The following is a 25,020-nucleotide window of genomic DNA, read 5'->3' as shown; positions in this document are numbered from 1 at the left end:
CAACCTTATGCTTAGTGGAGACATATGGCAGTTCAAATGAAGAAGGAAGGAAGCTGCTTTCACCACTCAAAATTTTCCAAGGTTTCTATCCCCCCCACCTCCACCCCCAATATCCATATTTGGATGCTTTAGCTTGGGTATTAGAGCTTCATTACAAACATTAATGGAGTGGGGGCAGTTATTGCTTTATACCGCTGCTTTATAGTTGCATTTACTATTAATGAAATGTGCTGGATTTGGAAATTGAAATCCCTTATCTATAGGACAGGAACAGCATAGGCAGTGACAATATAAGCTTCATGACACTGTCTCGCTGCTGATGTGCTTTTGGAGAGGCTGGAGTGGTGTTATGGTGTTGAATCTCCAGGCTTATTCAGTCCTTCTCTTCTCTGCAGAGACTGCCAACAAGGGTGCCACTGAGAATGGTGGTTATTTCCAGGGATGTGGATACCTGTTCTTTAGGAACAGGACTGAGACCGCGGACTCAGTTTCCTTCAGCCATCAGATGATAAATAACATAATTCAGATGTTACATAGTTAATCTAGATTTGGTCCAGTATCTAGGCCAGGTCTACACTTCAGATTTCTGCCAGCTTAACTCTATTGGTCAGGGGTGTAGCAAGCTATATCGATTCCTGACCGATATAGCTACGCTAGCAGAAGTCACTCATGTAGATGGAGCTATACAGGCAAAGTCAAACTTTTACTGGTATAATTTGCTTCTCTTGCTTACTTTTCTCCCTCTTTTTTACCCTCAATTACCCCTCCAGAAGCATATCTTTACCAGAAAATCAGGTGCACCCCTGTTTGAAATCCCAGAAAGTTTGCTCAGTCCCTTCATCCTTCCATGGCAGGTAAAACAAGTACTATGCAGTTTATCAGGACCTTGACAACTGAGGATGTGGAACTCGTAACGGTAGAGGTTCACCTGCTTCAGATGAGCTGTATGCTGGTTGTCTGTCCAACTCTTGCCCCCAACCCTTAGGCAGCTGCATTTCTAGTAGTGGTTATTTGTGTAGGGCTAGAATGTGGCTGGCACTGCACAGGTGAGCAAGGGTGGAGGGCACCTTTTATGTACACAAGGGGAAGCCTCAGTCCCTGTCCTTGCACGTCTGGGATGCAAGGGGAGATTGGGGAGCCATAGTATCACTGGTAGTGCTACATTCCCCAAAGAGAGGCTGAAAAAGTTCAAGGCCACATCCAGCCCTTTTTTGCATCAGCCTGTGTGCCAGCTTGGGGGGAAAGCATGCTGCATCCTTTCAAGTACTGAAGCACTTGCCACTCTGGTGTGTTCTCTTCCAGGATGTTCTGACTGCCTCAGTGGTGAGCCAGACAGAGTGCCTCTGGGACCTGCCTCCAAGGGTGGCTGTGATATTAAACACACTTGTGGTTTGTAAAACGCTATGGGCCCTTTCGGCTGAGAGCAATGTATGAATTTAAAATATTATCGCTTCCATTCTGCACAGTTGTGATTCTGAGATAAACCAGCAGGGCTGGGAATTGGATGCTTCTCAAGAACACCTGCTTCTGCATGCTGCACTGTGAAGGCTAGAACTTGCGGCAGCTTTTGGGGCAGACTTACACCCCTGCTGCTGCTATTTTTCCTCCCCAAAGAAAAACCCTTGTATTGTTAACCCAAGGCAGTTGCGGAGCCTTGCTTTGTAAAGGAGGACTTGCTTCTTGAATCTTAGCATTGTGTGAGGGGCATGCCCTGCTGAGCGGATTGATGGGGTACTTAGCATTTTCTCTTTAACTTCAGTAAAATAGTAATTCACTTCTAAATAGAAAAGTAGATGTGCTTATGTACAAGAATATTTAAAGTCATGAGGTTAACGTGTATTCCAAAAAAGCCTTTTCAGGTCAGGCTCTTGTACTGGTGTCATTTGTTGAATTATAGTTTCTTTATTAGACAGAAATCGTTTGATTAGCTTATTATTAATTTTGTTAATGGAGTTTCATAGTTGATCCTAATCAGGACAGCTCAGCATGTGACTGAATGAAATTCAACATGTAAGATTGCTGGGCTGTTTCCATTATTGTAATTGTAAGTATTGTGAGAGCAAGGAAATGCAAAGAAAAATTCCGTGATGGGGACAATTAAAATGCAGGTCTTGGGACATTAAGAAAGGGGGGCGGGGAAGAGGAGAGAGGTGGAAAAGAAGGGCATCCTGATTTACACGAGAATGCAGCCCTCATTTACAGCTCCATGGAGATTCAGTTGTAGAGCCTTGCTGCTCATAAATGTTGCCTATGGAATAGGAGGAAGGGATTGGGGGCGTGTTTGGGAAACAATAGTTGAAAGCCTCACTGTCCCAGCCAGTTCAAATTCCATACACTCACAAGTAGCCTGGGCTATACAAAGGAGGGACATGAAAGTATCCACTTCTCTCTCTGCTACACTGTAAAGGATTTTGGAAGATCCTGTTAGAAAACGGAAATTATCTACAATTCTCACTGTTTGTGGTGGAATGAAACCAGGAGAGGAAAACTGTTGATTTGCTGGGGAGTGAACTGGATGAATGAGCATTGAGTTAAAAAGCCTGATCTTGGTTCAATATGCAAATATGAACGATTGGCTTTCTTTTTTCCTTCCTTCACAAGTTGTAACTAGCTGCTCCCAGCCCCCAGGATTATGTTTCAGAAGGAGGCGTTCAGGTTCAAGGATTGTTAATGGTCTCTAACTGCCAGGACAATAAGGCCAACCTCACCGTTGTGCAAAACGAGGGGGGGGGGGAGAAGGGGTGTAGAAAGAGACAAAGTTAGTAGGGTTTGCAGAGCTTTGGCAAGTACATATTGAAAACCAGCCACCTGCTTGTTGCTCCTGTTTTCTATGGGATCTAAACTCCAGGACCACAGATAGACACTTTGGAAATGGTGGTGTTCATCAACACAAAGCTGAAATCTTTAATTAAACTTTTCAAGAAGAAGAGTAAGTAGTTGTGTGCATGCAAGTTTTCTTTCTGGAAAGTGTTGGAATTTTGGTAGGAAAGCTCAGTATGTGTATATATACCTTCTAGAAACCTTTATTGGAAAATCTGTACATTTCTCTTTCACTGCATGTTTCAAAATGTGCAGAGGCAGCGTTAGGGAAGGCAATATTCCTGAGCATCTGCTTCTTTGTAAGAGTGAGTGAGTGTTAACCTTACTTTGATTTCCTTTGTCCCTCTAAACCAGGGGTTCTCAAACTGGGGGTCAGGACCCCTCAGGGGGTCACGAGGTTATTACATGGGGAGTCGCGAGCTGTCAGCCTCCACCCTAAACCCTGCTTTGCCTCCAGCATTTATAATGGTGTTAAATATATTTAAAAGGCTTTCTATGTGAAAGGGGTCATCAGTACAAAAGTTTGAGAACCACTGCTCTAAATGGCTTTGAAGAAGCAAAACTTTTTCATTTAATGTAAGCTGTTTGATTATGAGATTTGAAAGCCTCTTGGTGTAACTTGCTGCTCTGTGTATATATCATCATTGTATGCCAAGGTATTACTCTAACATCTTCTGGTAGCCCCAGCTGTACAGCTGCTGAACTCGTGCAGAAATTTGTGGTGCTGTTTCATTGTGTAATATCATTATAGTCATAAACTTTTAAAAAAATAATTGAGATACTTGATTTACTTGCATATTTAGCTGGTGAGATTTAATCCATTGAGACAGGCTAGTTGAATTTGATCTGGCTGTCTGAGTACGTGTAGCACATCTTGGTGGTTTTATTATGCTCTAGATAAGCAATAGACTGCTCTTAGTATGGCACTGAGTAGAGCTGGACAGTAGTATGGCTGGTGTCTGTGTTCTTTTCTTATTTTGTAAGGTAAATGCCAGGTGTAGGGGTTCTTTCCTGGTAAGTCCTTTTGTTTCCTATAATTCTAGGATGATTGATATTGTGATCAGATGAGTGACTTGTCTGTTCGTTATCATTTGGATTTGACCTCTGATTAGCAAGGACGGAAAATGCAGCCATACACCATGTCAGCATTGTCTGCCCTGCTGCATGAGGTGTTTTCTATCACATCCAGTACAATGAAAGTAGGTAGAAGAGGGGAGGGGCCAGGCCACATGGCCAAGCAAATGTATGAGCAAATGAATGTTCCAACAAAAAAAACCCAGAAAACCATAAGGAAATTCAGTTAAAAGCCTCCAAAAATGACTCCTCTTTTACTGCATTTCTTGTAGCATACTTTGTCTCGAGATTCTGAAGTTAATTTGTGAGTTCCTTTATTTTGTTTAACTAATCAATGCAATTATTTTACAATTGAAATTATTCTTCTAGTCAGTGTGCTGTGATGAAAGCTGTCGTTTTTCAGATGTAAGGAAGCTGTCCCCTTCACACTGTGCTTCATAGCCTGTACAGCTCCTCTGCCATTATACAAGGCATTACATTTCTAATGCTTAATAATGATACAATGCTAGGTGGGGCTGCGATATATACTGTAGTAGGAGCGGCATGATTTAAATGCTATTCCCAACTGCAACAAATGAGAGGTAATGAAAACTCAGAAACAGGGACAAGAGAATGGAGAACAGCTAGGTGACCAACGCAGTTTGGTTGAGTCAGCATAACAGGTGCTTGGGAGACAGGCACAGCTGTAGTTTTTTGCTTTGGAGATTTGGATACACAGCATATGCTCTGAAGGGCAAATGCTGCTAGAGGAGTGATACCCCAGCTGCCCTTTTCCTGTCCCTGCAGAGTGAGGGGTAAGACTGTTCAACCACAAAAGTTTAGATCGATAGCAAACTTTAGATAACAAGTAATGTCTATCTCTCAGGGAAGATAAATTATAAGTAAATATTATGGGTGTACTTTTGTTAATTAAGCAGTTGATTTATTACTAGATAATGTTTTCAAAGAATTTTGAACTTGAGAAGTGCTTTATTTTAATATATTTTTATGCAAATGTATTGGCAAGTTAGGTGTGGCCATTGGGATCCTGCCAAGTTGCTATTGTGGCCTGGCCAGTATGTGACCAATGTGTGATGCTGTGATGTGTAAAGGCAATGAGCCAGACTCTGCTCTCACTCATAATGGTGTAAAGCCAATGTCATCTTATTAATGTCAATGGAGTTGCTTCTGATTTATACCATTGTGAAATCTGAAGAGCCCCAGTCTGTTTTTATATTAGTATCCTCAGTTCCCACTCTTCCCCACTATTTATTCATAGTCCTCATTCAACTGCATTTAATTTGTACATTACATTCTCTCTCTCTCTTTCTTTGCAGCTGTCTCCAACCTAGATGAAGAAAGTAGGTGGACAGTCCATTACACTGCTCCCTGGCACCAGCAGGAAAATGTGTTCCTGCCCTCCACGAGGCCACCTTGTGTGGAGGATCTGCATCGCCAAGCCAAGCTGAACCTCAAGTCGGTACTAAGAGGTAAGATGCTGGCAGTAAAGCTGTTGCTAAAAACTTGGAGAGAAATTCAGTAATTTACATGGTTATGTTCTCTGTGCCACTAGAGAGCCTGGCTTTGTCACTGGGCTTTTGAGTCTTTAAAAGCATATTTGAGTTTCTTACACTCCAAAAGAAACAGCTTGTTCTGCAGTTTTAAACAGATGTCAGGTGTGTTGGATGAGATTTGCCAGAGGAGGGGGAGAAGTAATTCTTTCTGCCATAGAGAGATGAGTAAATCCCCATCTTTGCTGCGCTGAACTCTCATATGGAGGGCAGAAAAACTGCCTATAGATGACTCGGTGCCTTTATAAATTCACATCTGCCTTCAGAGCCTTCTTTTAAATAATAACTATGTCTTAAAATTCTGAATCAGCCCATTTATTGTCTTAAGAAATAGCCAGGCAGAATTGACATCTTTGTCATCAGTTCTGTTGAAAGTGGTCTAGTATCACATGTGTGGGAGGGTGGCTGCTTTTGACTAGCTAGCAAAATCAGCTTCCAAGGACACGTTCTGTAGTATAGCTCCTTGTTCACAAAAAGTTGCATTAAACTTTTAAGAACTAAATTCTGCTATCGCATACACATGCACAACTCAATGAAAGGCAATGGATGTGCGAGGTGCACACTGAAATGCACAGTATGGATCTAAGGTTTTAGGTAAGAATTAGAAACTGTCCTGGAGTTTAAATGAGTTTCTGTGTTAGAAACAGCAAAGAGTGCTGTGGCACCTTATAGACTAACAGACGTTTTACAGCATGAGCTTTCGTGGGTGAATACCCACTTCTTCATAGAAGTGTGTTAGAAAGAAACTTATAAAAAGAGCTACCCATTTTTTTCTATAAAATTGTTTACAAAGTAAGTCTATACAGATGGCTTCTTGCTAGCCTGTCCATGTGTCTGTGACCAGGACCACCACTGCATTATCTTTGGCGTTAGCGGCACTATGTTCTGTTAGTGCAGCCATTTGAACAAGAGCAGTCAATGGAGAAAAGTTTGGAACATCATCCACCTGTGGGTAGAAGTAGAGTTTTGAGACAGTCTCGGTGTATAGGAATTTAAAAATAAATAAATAAAAGTTTACCCTTGTGCGTATTATTCAATAAAGACAGTGTCCCTGCACCAAGGTCCCATACCTGCAAAGTGCCAAATCCTTCAACTTCCATTGATTTCAATGGGACCTAAAGGGACTAAGCACCTCACTGGATTGGGCCTGAGAAAAGCACCTTGTGATTTAGTTTGCAGAAAATATTTGTCTGCGTTAGTGGCTTGCCTTTTGAATGGAGAAACATTTTGTTGCCAAATTTTTGTTTGTTTTGTTTCAGTTCTCTTACCACTTCAGTTAATTGGGTTTCACCATTTCTTATTTATGCCTTTGACTGTAATTTAATAGCGTACTCTTCACAGCCAACGTTATTAGATCACGCACGACTCAGCAAATACCCTGCATACACTTAAATTTATTACTGGGTTAATATATTTGTGCAGAACTTTAGCCTTGAACTATCTCTTGTAGAGGTAGGCTTACAGTGCACATACAAGACATGCTTGTCAGCTATTTACGATAGAAAGGTATTTTCCCACTGTAGCTTAAAGAAAATGCAGTTGGTGCTTAAATTTTGTGCTGTCAAGTCTTAACTACTTGTTCTTCCATTTTCTACCCATCATCTGTCCTAGAAACTTAATGAAAGAAAAATATATGGGCCGAATTCATGCCTGCTGTGGCTTTCTTTCAATAGTTATATCAGGGATGAATTTCCAGTTCTATCTTTAATAGATTTATATATATAAAACCATATTACAGTGTGAAGTAGGTGCTTTTATGCTCCTCAGCCCAATATATAAGCTTCAAGATATCAAAGTCAGTGGGAACTACTGCTCGCTTTTTCTATAACTTTTTCTTTAAACTAATGCTTCAATGCTAGCTGCTAATTACTTATAATAAGCAACCCCACAAAAACAAATTAGTGTATGCACACAACTGAGGAAACTTTGATAAGGAAACAGGTTTCGGTTTCATGTTTCCAAGGGCTGGTAATGAACATCAGAAGAAAAAAATTGCTTCACATTTACTTACAAACAAACAAACCTACTTTAATACTGTTTTTTAAATTATCTCATCAGTGAGATTTCTGTTCCAGCTTTAACACTGTTTTCTCATCTTTTGATGTTTGAATAGTCTGATTTGCATGACTGAAAGTGAAGGTTCCCATAGCAATATTAAAACTGTCCCATTATATGTGGGTAGGGTGACCAGATAGCAACTGTGAAAAAATGGGACAGGGGGTGGCGCCTATATAAGAAAAAGTCCCCAAAAACTGGACTGTCCCTATTTAAAAAAAAAAAAAAAAAAGAAAAAAAAAAAAAGAAAAGAAAAAGGGACATCTGGTCACCCTATGTGTGGGCAATGTCATAGGGTCACACCAGATCTCTGCAATAATACAAAATGTTACATATGTCCGAGGCTTAAAAAATGTGTGTCACCCCGATTACCTAGAGGCTGATATGAAAGATATGGGGCTGGGAAGTGTTGAGAGATCCATGGGTGATGCCCTAGTTAACTTCTCCCATCCTTTCCCCTTTTTCAATGTAATAAAGGCAAAGAGTTCTGGAATTCATACTCTGGTGCCGTCCATGTACCTGTCTGGGGCCTTCATTTGTCATATTAGACCTTCACAGGCTGATAAATTTAAGTCTGCACTTTCCTTTCTTCCTGGCTTCTGGCAAGGAGAAGGAGCTTCCTTTCTTCCCTGCTACTCCTCCCTCAGGCTAGGAGAGTGATCGCTGCTATTCTGCCCCTCCCGGGGAGGGGGGGGGGGCACAAGCCCTTGTTAGTCTTCTGCCATCAAATTGAAGGGAGGTGTTGAGATGGTTATCTTAGTTTACATCATCTCTGGATACTGTTAACATATCTGTGCCTTGGGCTCATAAAACACCAAATTGAAGAGCACCACATCAGGTATTTTCAAAGAGTTCAGGCAGGGGGATATTATTATGTAGTAAAAGGCCCTAATGAAATGCAGTTACATAAGAGCAGAGTTAGGTTGCTATGGGAACCTGGATTCTGAATTTCTTGACTCTGTGATTAAACTTCATTTTTAACATATTAATATTAAAAATGTATGATATTTGTTAAATGTTACAATGTTAAAATGAGGTCTAAGACAGTAGGACAATTGCTGCCAAAACTACAGGATGTGATGTCATTGGAAAGCAACTGATTGCTATAGTCTGGTGCATGAAAGTGTTTGCTCCAGAGAGATCGCCCATCCAAATAGTGTTGTGTCCCAGCTTTGCTTAGCCTTAGCTTATGAGATTTGACAATACCACTGCCTACCCATGCCAGTCTGACTCCAGGCTAGTGATTTTTGTGTAGTTTTATTCACTGATGCCCCAATGAAAAATAAATATTCAACTCAGGTTACAAATAACAAAGCAGAAGCAGAGTGGTTTGCACTAAAGCCACCTATCAAATGTTTGACATTTTTCAAAATAATAAAAATACACAAAAAAATGGATTGCTGTCAAGGTGTTCTCTGGTGTTACCTTTCTAGAGGTAAGCAGGTCAAACCTCCTTAGTTTTTTAAATTATTTAAGGTCACTATTCACACTGGTATAATTTGAAAAGTTGAGCAGGTTTTAGACATTATGGAGCTGACCAAAAGCCTGGTGAAGTGAATGGGAGTCTTTTAATTGATTTTTAATAGGCTTTTGATCGGCACAATGTAAAACATGCACACAATGTTAATAGATATACCAGTAGCTTTTTGTAATTATGTAATCTGCTTGGTATGTAGTACATTTAAAGATTAAGGAGGGATAATGTTTCATGGGAGGAATGGCATTCAGCAGCGATCTTTACATACATTACTTGTCCATCTCTTCAGGAAACAAATGCACATGTTTTTATTTGTGTTTTTACATTGTTTAATTTTATAAATGTAATAATCAGTTTGAGAAACAACATGCAGTTGTATATGCTGATGAGTGTTGTATTTAAAATTCTTGCACCCATAAACCACAGCTATGTCTTACTGATATTAAGCAAGGAGAAGATCCAACTTTGCTTATAAAGCTATTTTAAAATATGAATGTCTCAATCTGGCATCCAGATTTGTTCAAACGAGGTAAAGGTGCTAATCCTCATTTATGATTTCATGCAGTACATAAATTCCATACAAAACTTTTAAAACCAAGATGTTTATGTATGATCTGAATTGAAAAACAAAACCTGTGAAATTGACACTGTACATTTTTGTGTTCATTCACAAAGAAATGCTGAATGGGTTTTGATGTAGATGTTTTTAAAAACTAAGAAGACTTCTAGCCTGAGAAATTTCAGCTCATAATTCATGTGTGTGCTTTTCAGGAAAATTATAAATGGCTTAAAATGAGGCTTTGGAATGGAAGTGCAAGCTCAGTTGAATTTAATAATAAAATACACCCCTCATGTCAATGTATTGCTTAACTGTTCTTAAAAAAAAAAGTAGAGTATGGTATCCTGATTACATAATGTATGCCGTTATTTGAGACAGTCTATTCCACCGGCCAAATAACCTGTCTCCTCTCTTTCTTGGACGTGAGTGTTTGGCACAACCAAGATCTTGGAATATCCAATAAATCAGATTGGAAAGCGGAGTGGGGGGTGGAAGCGGCACACGTTGAAGATTAAACATTGCCATCCAAGGTACCTGTTTCACTGTCCTTCATGTCCAAGCTGGTCTTACAGTCCATTCCCAGAGAATTCATCTTAGCAAGGATCTCATTCATATTCTCACAGGTTCCCTATGTTCTCCAGCATAAAACATGCAGAATGGAACAAAACTGTACCAACATTCTGTGGGTCTTAGAGAACTCTACAGTTCATGTGAATATTTCCTCTCTGGGATAAGTGGAGATGAATGGGCGAAGACAAGTAAAAGAGGGTGGCGGCTGTGCAGGAAATCAAGCTCCACCAAGGGGGAGTCACAGCACATGGACGATTAATGTTGCTCTGAGCAGCGTTAACTAATCCTTTTTTGTTTTTTATTCGGATTTTAATCTGTGCTACAGAGGGAAGATGCCACTTATTGCTGTAGTTTCCAGAATCTTCCCATCTCCAGCCCCTTTGATTTATATGACCAAGAGGCTGTGCAAAATGGAGGGGTTTGCACCCTACATAATCACTGTCCCTCTCCACATGTTGCCAGAGTTTTCCCCACAGATTTGACTTGTTTCTGTGTAACGTTGTAGTACCTAAAGGATGATGCACTGTGACCTTCAACCAGTATTAGAGCTCTGCAGTAGCAGTAATAATTCTATTAATAGTAACACAAGCAGTCGTCTTGTATAAAATGTAAATTGAAAATAATCCTCAACTAGCTAGCTGATCAATAATTTAAAAAGTGACCAGCACGAGACATGTTAGGATGCATGACCACGGTACAGCTAATTGAACTATGTTGAACTATTCAAAGCTAGTTAGAACAGATACGCATTTCAGCACAAACTGAAGATCACCAAATCAGGGCTAAGGTGGGGAAATTGCCTTCTGGAATCAAGGATATGTCACTGAGAAAACCGTTCAAGTTTGGGTTTAAACCAGAGGGAGATATTGGGAAAGGGAGGGAGAGAAGAGAATTATATCAAGTGGCTAAGGCCCTGTTTGCAATGAGAAACTGTCCCAATCCCAGCCAGCCACCAGTGTAGCTGCACTGGTGGAAAAAAACAGGTTAGCTCTACTGGTGCGAATCATGGCTTTCTTTGTCTACACATTGGGGTTGCAGTTGCTTCAGTGGTTAACCACTGATTGCTGGAACTGAGACAAATACTCAGACAAGACTTCAGCTGATCACGGCTGCCCCGATATCACTCAGAGATAGAGGCATCCAGTTTTTGAGATAGCCAGGGGTTAAATTGATTGTAAACAACACCTTAAAAGTCACACCAAAGTCGGCCTCATCCAGTGCAGATTGCAGCACAGGGGGTAATGTTTCATTACCACTATGTTCTATACTAATTTCCAAATAGATTTAAGGTATTGACCCTTGTAAAAGATGGTACAGTAATCCCACATATAATAGACATATTAAGGACAGGAGGTCCAGTAGGCCAACTTCTATGCTATTTGTACACATCTGCAGAGGCTTCCTGCATAAATTACTGATTTTATATTGCAGTTGTATTGATTCAGGTTATTTGCACACATTATAGGGCTCAATGCTCCAGGCGCCAGTGTCTATGGTGATTCATTAGTCATCTTATCTTGTGGGGAACGGGGTTTGCTGGCTGTGGCTTCTGTTTTGTCCTGTTAGCCAAGTTCAAGAAATGTCTTTAGCAGCAGTAATTGAAATGTTTGATTTATATTCCAGAAGGCATCTGATTAACATTATAAAATAAAACCAGATTTTAGCATCCCATCCTGAAAGAACCTCTGGACAGGTTTGTGTTTACCCGTTGTTTTCACCAGGCTTCTGCTTGATCACTGTACAGATGAGCAATGCTGGGGTCAGCCCCACTGCTGGATAATCCTGCTGAGAAGATTATTGTTTTAACAGTAATCTTGTGTTTCATTAAAGAGCTGCAAAGTAAAGGGGAACCACTTAATATTAACAACAGGTCTAGTCCAGGTTCACAGAGATGTCAAGATGTGAGCTCCCCACCAAAGCCTTATTGAAATAAGAGACCATTAAGGGCTAGGAGCAGACCATATGTCCTACCCAGGCCTTGTTCTTACAAAACCAGGAAATAAAAATCAACGTATTTCTCATTATTTTAGTTTCAATAGTCAAGTTAGTGCCGGTAGCTCTACCCGTGTACTCTATCCTTCTTACTCCTTTTGAATTAATTCACAGTACATCTGTTGTTGACTCTGGCAGAGTTCTGTATTCCAACGGCCCTTTCTGTAAGGAATTAAAAAGGGAAAAAAAAGTATTCAAAGGAAATTAGACAAAACTCCACCAAGAATCTAGACTTTACATGTTGAGTATTGCTTTCATGCTGAGAAATGAGCACTTACTAGGTCATGCTCAGAATGCAAATCTATAGATTTTGTTAAATCCCATACCATTGGGTGTGAAAATATATACACTGATTATATTTAGACGGATTACATATACACAGGACACATTATAAGCACTTTACAGTAGAATGCTTGACACGTAGCTAAGAAACACTGTCAAAATCCCTACTGAATAGATTTTTTTTAAATCCTCTAAAAGACATTTTGTATGTCTGATGTTTCACTCAAAGCCCATAGCAATATTCCTCTAGTATTCTTAAGTCCTTTGAGCCTTACCATTTTTTTCAAATTTGTGTCTGTGTTTGGTGGCATTCATGTAAATCTTATTTTTTAAAACTTGTTTCTTGATAGCTTTGTTGACACTGAACTTTTATCAAGAATCATGTATAGGAAGCAGGGGGTGCTAAATAGTCTAGGATTTGTCTTGAGTAGGATGAAAAGTGCGTGTTTTAGAATGTTTTATCTAATACATTTTAAAGTCTAGTGTAGCCAAGGGAGTGTGTACTTTTAATGTGTGCTAGTTGGTCTAGTTGAAACATGGGGGAGGACCTTAGTTAATACATTCTAACAATATACCTTTAAATCTTAGTCAAGACAAACAGTTAGGGATGGTCTCCACTACGGGGAGATCAATCGATTTAGCTGGTCTAGAGAAGACCACTAAATCGATGCCAGAGCGCTCTCCAGTCGACCCCAGTACTCCAGCTCCCTGAGAAGAGTAAGGGAAGTCCACTGGAGAGCATCTCCCATGGACTCAGCGCAGTGAAGATACCAGAGTAAGTCGATCTAAGTAGCGTAACTTAGGTCGGCTTATCCCGGCAGTGAAGATAAGCCCTTAGATAACTGCTAATGAGACACAGAACCTTTCACTTCTAACTGGCTGTTCAAAAGCTGCGTCTTGATTTGGTGACCTACGTGAAATGAGTGCGTTGTCTTAAGCATTGTCTACATTGGGAATTTTCCCTGAATCCAGCAACTGGTGGCCACTTGCTGATGTAGCTACACCAGTGCAAACCACTAGTGTAGACAAGGGAAGCTATGATTTGCACCAGTGTAATTGATTTTGATTTCAAGTAGGGCTAATTATCCACTGGTGGAAATCACAGCTTTCGTTATCTACACTAGGGGTTTGCATGGGTATAGCGTCAGTGTTTGGCTATGAATCCATGAAATTGATAGAAATTCCTAGTGTTGACAAGACTGTGTTGAGTTCTTAGTGGGCAGGTGTCCATACTGCAAGAATATAACCATCTCAGTTGTTCACCTAACTGGCATTTTATTGTCATCCTCAGAGAACCATAAAGAATGTATAAACACCGAAACTAGTTTGTTACTCTTACACCATGTACAGACTAGGAAAACAGATCATACGTAACATGAAGTTAAATAGGATTTTGCACCTGATGGTGACGTATTTTAAAACCTGTTAGCTGGTTGTTAACAATCATTTTAAAGCATAGCTTTCTGGGTCTATACTAGGTACAAAGACCTGTTTTAAATTGTGTGTGTAAACCTGGCCTATTTTTTAGCTTAGACATGAGCTTGAGGGTATTCCCTCAGCATCTGGTTGAGAACTATTGTTGGGAGTGGGATGGGGACATTACTCCCTGTGCTGTAGATGTTCTATTTATGGTTAAGAGGCCTGCATCTCCAGGACTATCAATCTGGCATTTTGCGGGGGATGTTCTATGTACTTGGCTTTTTGTTTGCAATATTTTAAGAATCCAGTATGTTAAATTGAAAATGTGTTAGAAGAAAGCCTCTGGATATTTTTATATCAACGTTCAGTTTGTGTTCAGTTGTCTTAGAAACAGCAAATGTCCATAAAAAGGATAGAAAAGGTGGTTATTTTTTCTTTTAGCATTGAAAAAGCAAGAATAAATGAATATAGAAAAGGCACAGTTAAACTAATCACACTTATTACCAGTCAGTATACCAGTATTACATCCCCATAGAAATTTAAATTAGTCCAAGACAAATGGAGATAATCATTTTGAAGTCTCCCCAGTGACAGCTTGTTACAAATGATATTTGTTTATGTCTGTTTTAGCTTAGTGCCCTTAGAAAGCTGATTGGGTTTTCTGTACTAGTGAATCATTTAAATCATTCACTCTGCTGGAATTTGCTGGTTGTGAAAGGGACAGGTGAAAGATGGGGATGTAAATACCGTTTAAAAAGTTAATCGTTTAAACGATTAAAATATTTTGTTTAATCGGTTAACTGATTAAGTGGCTGGGACTGATCCCGCCAGCCAGCGCGGCTGGGGCTCGGGCCTGGGCTGCTCCGGCCTGCCTGGGGTTGCTGGCGGATCGGCGGACTAGTGCTTACCAGTTAACATTTTACATCCCTAGTGAAAGAGAGAAAAGACACAATGGAAATATTTAAATATGCTGATGATTCGAAACATACAACTGGGAGTCACCTATTGCAGAGCTCTTTCTTCTCAGTCATGTCTGGATCCTTCCTGAAGAATGGAGCAGCAACCCCTTATTTGTCTGAGACACTGTACAAAGAATCCCCCCCCACACACACCCCAGACAGGATGCACTCTAAAACAAACAACTCTCCCTCAGTATACATATATTAAATCACTAAGAACATACACTTAATGTTGCAGTTGTGATTACAAATCCAAGGAGAGTATGCTTCATTTAAAGTATCAGCTTTTACTCTCAGTTTAAAGCTGGCTGGGATGCATAGTTCTAAGCCTAGCCAAAAGAACAGAGCACTCTAAGGTGGCTTGACAGCCATTGGAGTGATAGTGATGGACATGAGTCTGAGCTGATGGTCCCTAATTAGCCAATGGCCAGCACAATTATCAACCCAGTCTGTTTCTGAAATTTTGGAGCAGAGTGGGGAGAAGAGAAACAAGGAAGGGAAGGAAAAAGTTTAAAAAAGAAACAAAAGGATCTTCTAAAGCGAGCAAGGTGTGTGGGGAATGCTGGGATAGTGGGTGTGTCGCAAAGACCAGGCACTTCTGTGAGACCATTTAATCCATGATTTCTTCAGTGAGATTAAATATATTTTGCAGTGTGCACTCCACTAGTGAAGAAGGTGCTAGCGCTGGAATTACTTGATTGGGGATGAAGTGTCATTGAATCCCAAAGACTAAAGACTCCCTATTGGACTTACGCATGCCAGGAGATACCTCATGTGTGTACTGATATAGCAAAGTTCTAAACTTGTTAACATCACCGTACATTGTGGTGAGGGGAAGGTGGTGAGGATGGGAGAAGGGTTGGGTGGGACGAGGAAATATAGTAACTTAAATAAACAGAATATTAACCAAACCATCTAGAGAGTGTTGAACAAAAGATTTTTCAGCTAATCTGTTGTGGCAGCACAACTGTTGGAATTCCTGACTCAGTAAGAGAAAATTGTCATCCTCTGTCCAAAATGGGTGCTTTGGATGTAGTGTAGATAAAGATCATGAACTTGCCTTACAGTCAGTATTGGTCATTGTGGTGTGGCTCTGCAGCATATTTTAAAGCTAGTTTTGATGTAGCGATTCACTGTGATAGTCCAGTTCTGCAGATGATACGGGGATTTAGAGAGGCAAAATGGGATTTGTTCCAAGTTGAATGCATTCTTGTGTGATATGTAGACTGGTATCTGTCTGAGGTACTGATATGGCCCCCATTACTGTAATACCTGAGCATGTCACAATGTTTAACATATTTATCCTCACACCACCCCTGTGATTTAGGGAGTGCTGTTATCCCCATTATACACATGGGGACTTGAGGCCCGGAGAAATTTAAATGACTTGCCAAGGTCACACAAGATGTCTGTAGTGGATCTGGGAATTAACCCAGGTCTCTGGCTAGTGTCCTAACCACTAGACCATCCATCCTCACTAGTTGCAAGCTGTTTAGTTCATTTAAACTAAGGGACATAGCTGCTATATAGGAACATAAATCAGACCCTTCTTTTAATGTTCTATTAAGTATGAGATATTTGTAGAAACCAGATTTATTGCAGATAATATTTTAGCACTCTGCATCCATACAAAGTGAGCGATAAACAGTATTATCCTCATGTTATAGATGGCATCTAGAGACCAAGTGACTTGTTCAAGGTCGCACAGCAAGTCAGTGGCAGAGTTGTGAATATAACCCAGGTCTCTTGACACTCAGCATATGCACAGTCCATAAGATCACAGCTGTTTCAAGTATAATGCAGCAATAAATTCAAAAGGTGAAGGTGAACTATTACCACAGAAGTTACTTTTCTGTCTCTAAAATAGAAGTTGACTGCAAAACAGGTAGCCAGTAACAAAAAAGCATAAAACAACAAACATTATTTAATCAGTTTTCCTTAAATCGAGATACGCCTTGCATATTTTAGTAGCACTGCCATCTTATCAGGTGATTTTTAGATACAGTTCATATGGACACTCATTGTAAAAAGTTACTTTAATACAAAGTGCTGCTTATAGATGTGACCTATAAAAAGGAGCTCTCCTTTTTTTTTTTTGCGTAAAATGAGACTGCCTAAGATGTTTAAAATCAACAAGAAAGAATTTTTGACCTCAGGGAATAGAATAATTTTCCAATAATGTGTGCAATGAATAGATAAATGTGTTTTCATATATTGGTCAGCAGATTTATTTCTGTGGTTGACAGTTCAGCTGACTATTACAATTAATAGCCCTTCTCCATGATCCCCCAACCCATCCTTCAGATACAAGTCGCAGTGAGAAAGGCTGTGCCAAGAAGTCACCCTGAATTTAGCCAAGCTAATTTTTCAGGCATGCAAATCCAGCTGTCAGCTTGTCACTTGTTCATTTTTTCCTTCAGCAAAAGAAAAGACCTCTAGTACAAAGGCAGCCCCTGTGTGTTCTTTTCCTCCCTCTTCTCTTCTTGGTCCATAGAGCTTCCTCTACTGAGGCAGCTTTGCATCGAGACATCTGCTCTGCCATGCATGCAGTGCTGGTAGAAATTGCCGTGGTCCAGCTGGCAGTTAATTTGGGATTTTATCAGTTGGTCTGAAGTTGTAGTTGAATTAATTATCCTTGGATGCAAGACAAGACGCCTGATGGAGGCGTTTCTGAGCAATAATTATTTCTTTTGCTTTAACTACCCAAAATGTCTTTTTTAATTTTGTAAGTATCCATTGTTAAATTAATTCAGGGAACGCAGGCATTTTTACTGATAACCGATAAATGCTTAAAATATGGAGAAATGGGATTACTTGTATGTGGATGTGTATTATATATAGGCATACTGGATTTGGGACTTATGCTGAAACCCTTGCTTATGCAAGCAAAGTTTACTTACACAAGTAATCCCATTAAGATTACTTTTGTAAGCAATGATCAGGCATATAACATGTAGTCTCCAAAGGGTTAAAGTGTAGTACGTACCTGAAGGCACACAAACAGCACATAAGCTATGTGGGTTTGTGTTAGGTACAAAAAAACACATGACAATTTGGGAAATTGTATCTTCTTGGAATTTATAGCAAATATAACTGTATGAAAAACATTCAGAAATGACTGTAAATCCATGTCACGCTGTTCAGTTCTACTGTCTGTTTAGCAGTTGGTCTATATGGCAGTAAATTTTGCGTCACATAAATTTTCAAGGTATGGAGATTAGTTTTAGCTGTTTGAAATTCTGCTGGTATGAAATATTAACTAAATGATAAGACTGGAACAGCGGAGAAGCTGCACAAAAATCCTTCCGGCCCTCCCCCAATACATGCACCCTCTTTTGGCATTGAGAAATGCAGTGTGTCTGTCTGATTAGTCAGACAGTGCATAAGTTAATCCTGTTTTTTCACAGTAATACCATGTCAAATGAATTAATGAGGTATCAGTTCTGTGCCTTCTGTTCACTCAATTGATCTGTGACTCAAATTATGGTGTAAGAATATGGTCTCAAGTTGTTTGAAATGCAGTAAATTGCTAATGTATGCAGTAGTTACTACTGTGCATTAACTATTGAGGGTCAGCTAGAGTTTGATATGAGATGGGAGTTGTCTCTAGTACAAAAATGACGTGAAATCTTTTCCAGGTTTATGAGTTTTTCTCTAGCATTTTCATAGGATTGGTCTGGGTACATACCACAGAGGGTGTTAAGAATTTGCAACCAACAAGTCCAGTTGTTCAAGTGGAGTCTAATCTTTAACCCTGTCCAACAGATTTTAATAACTTTTACAGATAAAAAGTTCACTTAATTGTGGAACAATTCTTAGCTCTTGGTTTTTGATGTCATTCTGTTATAGGGCTGCACTGAATTCCACCGAAGCCTCACTGTGAACTCCACTTTGACACACTACACTAATACTGTCTACAGAATCCCTGCTCTGAACAACAGCCTTATGTAATGGGGAGAGTACTGTGAACAACTTATGCATGGTCTGTGACTGGCTTTGCCGTGCACCAGAATATAGCAGTGTGTGGGGTAGTAAAAGGACCAGCAATTATGAGAAAACACTTATATATAGCTAAGGCTAAGATTTTTGTCATGGATATTTTTAGTAAAAGTCACGGGCAATAATGAAAAGTTCACGGAATGTTACTAAACTTTTACTAAAAATATCGATGACAAAATGGGAGCCTGGGCAGCTGCTGGTGGGCTGGGAGCTCCAGGGGCTCCCACCACCTGTAGGGGCTTGGAGATCCACAGGCCCCCTCCACTGGCAGCTCCAAGCAGCAGGGGGTCCCACTTGCTGCCTGGGGAGGCCGGGAGCAGCGGGGGTCTGCCTGCCAGGCGGCAGGGGTACCCCACAGCTTCCTGCCTCCGCAGGTGGCAGGGGACCCTGCAGCTCCCAACTGGTGCTGGCGGAAGTCATGGATTCCGTGACTAAATTGCAGTCTTATATATAGCACCATTGACTGCTTAAAAACATTTCCTTCAGTAAGGTACCTCCCAGGAACACACCTAATCTTTTATTACATATGTAAAAATGACCTGTGAGTCTTTCAGAGGTTTCTGACCATATTTCTACCATCACTGGTTAAAAGTTAATTAAATAAATAAACCCTGTCTGTGTGAACAAAACAAACAAAACCACCCCAATAACAACTTTAGATAAAGCATGTCTCTCTGACAGGGGTTGTAATTTCCCCCCCCCCTTTCACACTTGCAAGAATAAACCATGTTATAACACCTTTGACCACAATAATTTTTAAACAGTTATACTTGTAGTGTAGGTAGGGCCTGGAAGCTGTAAATATTACTATACAAGAAGAGAAACAAGGATCAGCACTAGAAAGATGGTGCATGAGCCTATAAATAAGCACACACAGGTATAGCTACAGTTTTGATCATCAGCTTTGATTGGGAGTTTCTGGTTTCAAGAATTAGAATTGGCTCTACTCTTTTTTTGTCTGTTCATCTTCATTTAGTGATTCCCTTGCTAACCATAGGAGTTTACAAAGTTATAACTCCAAGAACTTTTTTAAATTACTACAGTGTTTAGGGCTTCTCCAGGGTGGAATTCCCAATCAGTGAGACCATCCTGGAGCCAGCCCATGCAGTGTGGCACATGCCAGCCTCATGTGCACCAACACCCAAGAGAGCAGAGAGGGGGTTCTTTGTGCTAGCTAAGGGAGATGATTTCTTATTTCCCCAGCTTGCTCCCAATTCCCTGGTTGTTCAGGTGGCTGCAGAACGGGCGTGGCAGCAGCTGCAAAAGTCTGCCCCTCCCAAAAGGTGGCCAAGAGACTGGACCTGATGGGCAGGAAGGTCTTTTCATCCATGGGACTGCAGTTCCGTGTTGCAAACGACCAGGCTGTGCTAGCCAAGTATGATTTTAACAGCTACGACAGGCTAGCAGAGTTCAAGAACAAGCTTCTGCTAGAACTCCAGGAGTGGTTCCAGATGCTGGTGGACAAAGGGGACTGGTAACCAAAGTGGCCCTCCAGGGAGTAGTGGACGCAGCCAACACTGCCTCTCGGTCACTAGCCCACCAGCACAGTCATGCGCAGGAACTCGTGGCTCTATCTTCCAGCTTCCCTAGAGAGGTCAAAAATCCAGTCAGCGACCTCCCTTTCGATGAGACCAATCTCTTCAAGGTGTTCCCTTGGCATCTACACTCCATGACACAGACACCAGAAACAACCCTTTTTCCTGTGGCCACACTCCTCTTACCCACCGTACTACCAGTGCCTGGAAAAGCTCCCACTTTGGCAACAGCACTTTGAGGCCTTGTTTCCCCACCGCCGTTATGACCGCCTCCTCGACCTTTTCCCAACCACAGGCCCAGGGCCAGTTTTGACGCTTGGGTCAAGAGCAGTGAACCTTCTTCAGTGCCAAGCACCGCATCCCAAGTCATTGAGGCAAAATCACCAGGGACAGTTGGGCAGTGGAGATCATCCACCACAGATGCTTCATAGAGTCCCTCTCCTCACCTCATCGCCCTCCCACCTGCCTAGTTCTCAGCAGAACTCTATACCCCAGTGATGTACAATGGTTCGATACACAATGCCATGCTCAATGACCTCTCTGCAGGGTGGGGGATGCCCTGCTGGTAACTCTTTGCCTCTTTTGCTCTAGCGGAGCTCTAGGCAAGGGCTCTTGAGGTGATGCTCTCCTCCTCTCCTGGAAGGGTGACCTTCGCCATGCCTTTCCTCCCATTCCCCTTCTGCCACAGGTTCTTCACAAGATTCACCAGGACAGTGCCACCGACATCCTCATAGCGCCCTGTTGGCCCCGGCAGTTCTGGTTCACCGACCTCCTGAGGGTCTCCACCCAACCACCAGTATCTCTCTGCACACTCCAGGATCTCCTTACCCAAGATCGGGGCAGACAGTGCCATCCCAATCTGGACATTCTTCACCTCCCAGCCTGGTATTTGGATGTGTGTCAAGTGTAGACCACACATGCTCTGCCCTGATTTGGCAGAGCCTCACCCAAAGCAGGAGGGAATCCACCAGAACCTGGTACCGCGCTAAGTGAAGATGCTTCATAGAGTGGGCCCATTGCCACTACCACTTTGGGGGACACAATGATCATCCTCGACTATCTTCTCAGCCTCAAACCATGGGTCTGGAGTCTCAACTCTATTCAAGTACGCCTGGCTGCACTTAGCGCCTTTCTCCTGCCAGTGGATGACACCTTTGTCTTTATACCCCCTTACCACTTTGGTATGCTTCATGAGGGGCTTGAATAACACATTTCCACTGGTTGTGAAGTCCACACCTCCATGGACCTTAATGCTGTTCTCTCTACCCTCAGCAGACCACACCCTGAACCCATGGTGACTTGCTCCCTGACCCACCTCGCTAGGAAAGTGGCATTCTTCGTTGCCATCACCGCCAAATGAGCCACGATGGCAGCCCCCCCTCTCCTCCCCACCATGGTATTTCACAAGACAAGGTCTCCTTAAGTCTACATTCCAAATTCCTTCCTAAGGTAATGTCAGAATTTCATCTCAGTCAATCCATCTCCTTGCCTGTGTTCCATCTGAAACCACACACCTGCCCCGCTGACAGGGCCCTGCACTCCCTCAACGCGTACTGGTGTTCTACCGCCACAGGCCCCTTCCGGAAGTCGCCAGGTCTTTTCATTGACATCGCTGAACAGTTAAAGGGACAGGCCCTGTCTCCCCAACAGGTATCTAAATAGGTCTCAGGGTGCATCCTTGTGAGTGCTACAAATGCTCCAACCTCCCTCCTCTTGGCAGAGTAACAGCCCATTCTACATGGGTACAGGCCACCTCCTCAGCCTCAGTAGTGGATGTGCCATAACAGGACATCTGCCGGGCCACAATATGGTGCTCTGTCCACACATTTACGGCACATTATGCTATAATGCATGTGGCAGCAGTGGATGCAACCATGGGCCATACCGTATTGCAGACGCAGTGCCATTAGCATCCTCGCACCCACCTCTGTGCTGTCCACTGCTCGCAAGTCACTCACATGTGGAATACACATAGGGACCATCACTCAGAGAAGAAGAGGAGGTTACTTACCTGTAACTGGAGGTTTTTCGAGTTCTATCTATATTCCATTAGCTGCCTTCTCTACCTCTGATTTGGACTGGAATATGCAGTCATATACGGGAAAACTGGTGTGGCATCGACCTGCACTACATCTTATATCCTCGAGTGGGAGCACAAGGAGATGCACTACCCCACGTGTGGGTCAATGGACACTGCTAGGAAACACTTCCGGATTTGGTGCATGGTGCACATATGTGCCTACATGTGGAATACAGACAGGGCCACACATCTCGAAGAACCTCCGGTTATAGATAAGTAACCTCCTCTTTTGTCTTCATCCTCAAGGTTCAACTTTGTATAGTCCTGCCTTCATCTCTGAACTGGTCTTCATTTGTGGCTCCCCCAGCCCTCTGTACTCTGACAGCAATATTATCCTTGGCTCCTTCTCTCACAGGCTTCTCTGTGCCTCTTCCCACATTGCATTCTATGTTTGGAATTCCCTATTTCAGTTTGTTTACCAAGCCACTTCTCTTGTTGCATTGAAATCCTGCATAAATACTCACAGCTGCTGCAAAGCTTACAAAAGCTTTGATGGGAGGAAAGGTAACAAAAATCCAAGTAACAGTCTCATCAAGAAGTGTATGTGGCCTACTGAGTAACCACTTTTGGACATCATCCTCTCCTTGTCACACCTTCTCCCTTGGCTGTTTATGGACTTTACTTGTGTCATGTTGTACACTTTTCAGGGAAGTGACTAAGTTTTACTTGTTTTGTGAGGCACCTACCACATTCCTGGCCACTCAGAAATTTAATAATAATAATTTCTGATGTTATAAATGTGCTAGTTCTCCAGACATCCATCAAGTCTTCGGGCATAGACAAAACTTTCTTCCCCGCCCCCTCCAACCCTCAAAATAACCTTTTAGTTTTTCCTTATAAATAGACTTATTTGAAATGTTGAGTTTTCCTTTCACAAAAAGTGTCAAGATCTTGAAATTACATTCCATTGCAAAATGGAACACAAAGGCAAAATATAGAAAATTTTTGTTAAATGGAAAATTTCGAAAAGTATCTAATTGGATATGTTAATATGGGAAATTTCAACAGCACAATTCAATATGTCAAAAGGATATTTTTCATTAGATTCTCCTGTTCAGAAAATCAAAAATTATGTCAAAATCAACATTTATCTGTGGAAAAGTCTGATTTTGATTAAACCACTTTTTAACAGGAAAATGTTCCATGTGAAGAATTTTGACCAGCTCTATTTATAAATCATACAAAGACTAAAAAATGAATTGTCACAGTTCAGGACAACTGAAGCTGTATTTGCTGTTTGTGGTCTAGCAAGCGCTACCCACTGTAAACCTGAGACTCTTCGACCATCACCCTCACCCCGACCACGGTATTTCCATGATGCACAGTCCGATCACTATGCTGTGATATTCCCAGCAAAAGACAGACTGTCTAAGCAGACTTGCTGTGCTTTCCTCTTCAGAGATGGTACACAATGTAATTGCCAGTGGTTAGAAGTTACCATACAGTTCCCTCTAAGCAAGTACTTTTATTCTTAAGATAAAAGCATTAAAGAGAAAATATATTACAAACAATAAAAGAACCTACACACATGCTAATAAGTTTATCAGAGATCACAGCCTAACTCTTAACAAGGACTCATTGCCAGGGGATGTTGTGAATGCCAAAACTATAACTAGATTCAGAAAAGAATGAGATAAGTTCATGGAGGATAGGTCCATCAGTAGCTGTTAGCCAGGATGGTCAGGGAGGCAACGCCATACTCTGGGTATCCCTAAACCTCTAACTGCTAGAAGCTGGGACTGGGTGACAGGGGATGGATCACTTGATAATCGTCCTGTTCTGTTCATTCCCTCTGAAGCATCTGCCATGGCCACTGTTGGAAGACCGGATACTTGGCTAGATGGACCATTGGTCTGACCCAATATGGCCATTCTTATGGCTCTGGTTGGTGATTAGTCTTTCCAACATTTCCCTAAGGTTTGGGGGCCCCCTTGGACTAGAGGTCCTGTCCATTTGCTGGATCAGAGAGAAAGTCCTGAGTCAGTTTTTACTCAGGCTAGTTAACCAAAAATCCTTTCTTTCTCTGTTAGTCCCTAGAAAATCCAGTTTGAACCAGTATATTTGAGCATCTCTCCAAGTGGTGGTAGCTCTCTAAATGTGTTTCAACCTGAGAGAATTTGTCTAACCACCTCCCCATTATTCTTAGTTCCTGGAGGGCTGTGGTCCCCCCGCTTCATGAGATTACACTGGTCTACAATTTTTGAGACATCGTCTGCTTCAGAGATAAAATGTGCTATTTAGTATGTATTTTGATGTGCTGAATTCAAATATGACAATTAAAACAACTGATTGGCTACTGTTTCTAAGGTATTTAAGTTTTTACATTTTATGTCTATGTATATTGTGTAGATAGTAGAGTTTTAATCATAAATTGTAAACCTAGGTCTTTTCATGTGTTTATGGTTGCTTTACATGATAATATTTCACCTGTCCTGCTTATATAACACTTTAAAAATCAGCAAAAGGGTTATCTAACTAAAATTTATTATGAAACAAAAGGCAAAAAACTATTATGTACATAGTTTAGTCCTATTCAGTGTCTACTCGGCGCTTCTTGGCTTGTCTCTTGTATTCATTAAATGGAGCATCTCTCGTCACTGTCCAGCAATAGTCTGCAAGCATTGATGGGCTCCATTTGCCCTGATAGCG

General features: G+C 41.4%; 1 protein-coding gene across 5 annotated transcripts in view; it reads left to right on the top strand.

Annotated features, from left to right (window-relative positions):
• The window catches only part of NHSL1 (NHS like 1), a 242,955-nt gene that overhangs the window by 174,806 nt on the left and 43,129 nt on the right, over window positions 1-25,020 (top strand). For all 5 annotated transcript variants that reach the window (XM_045010882.1, XM_045010881.1, XM_045010880.1 and 2 more), the window contains exon 2: window positions 5,211-5,363. In XM_045010882.1, the coding sequence (XP_044866817.1) occupies window positions 5,211-5,363 (153 nt within the window). The remainder of the gene's footprint in view (window positions 1-5,210; window positions 5,364-25,020) is intronic.

Source organism: Mauremys mutica, chromosome 3 (assembly GCF_020497125.1).
Source record: "Mauremys mutica isolate MM-2020 ecotype Southern chromosome 3, ASM2049712v1, whole genome shotgun sequence".
In the NCBI taxonomy this organism is placed as follows: Eukaryota; Metazoa; Chordata; order Testudines; family Geoemydidae; genus Mauremys; species Mauremys mutica.
The sequence above is the reverse complement of the archived record's forward strand: the minus strand, read 5'-3'. Positions and strand labels throughout refer to the sequence as shown.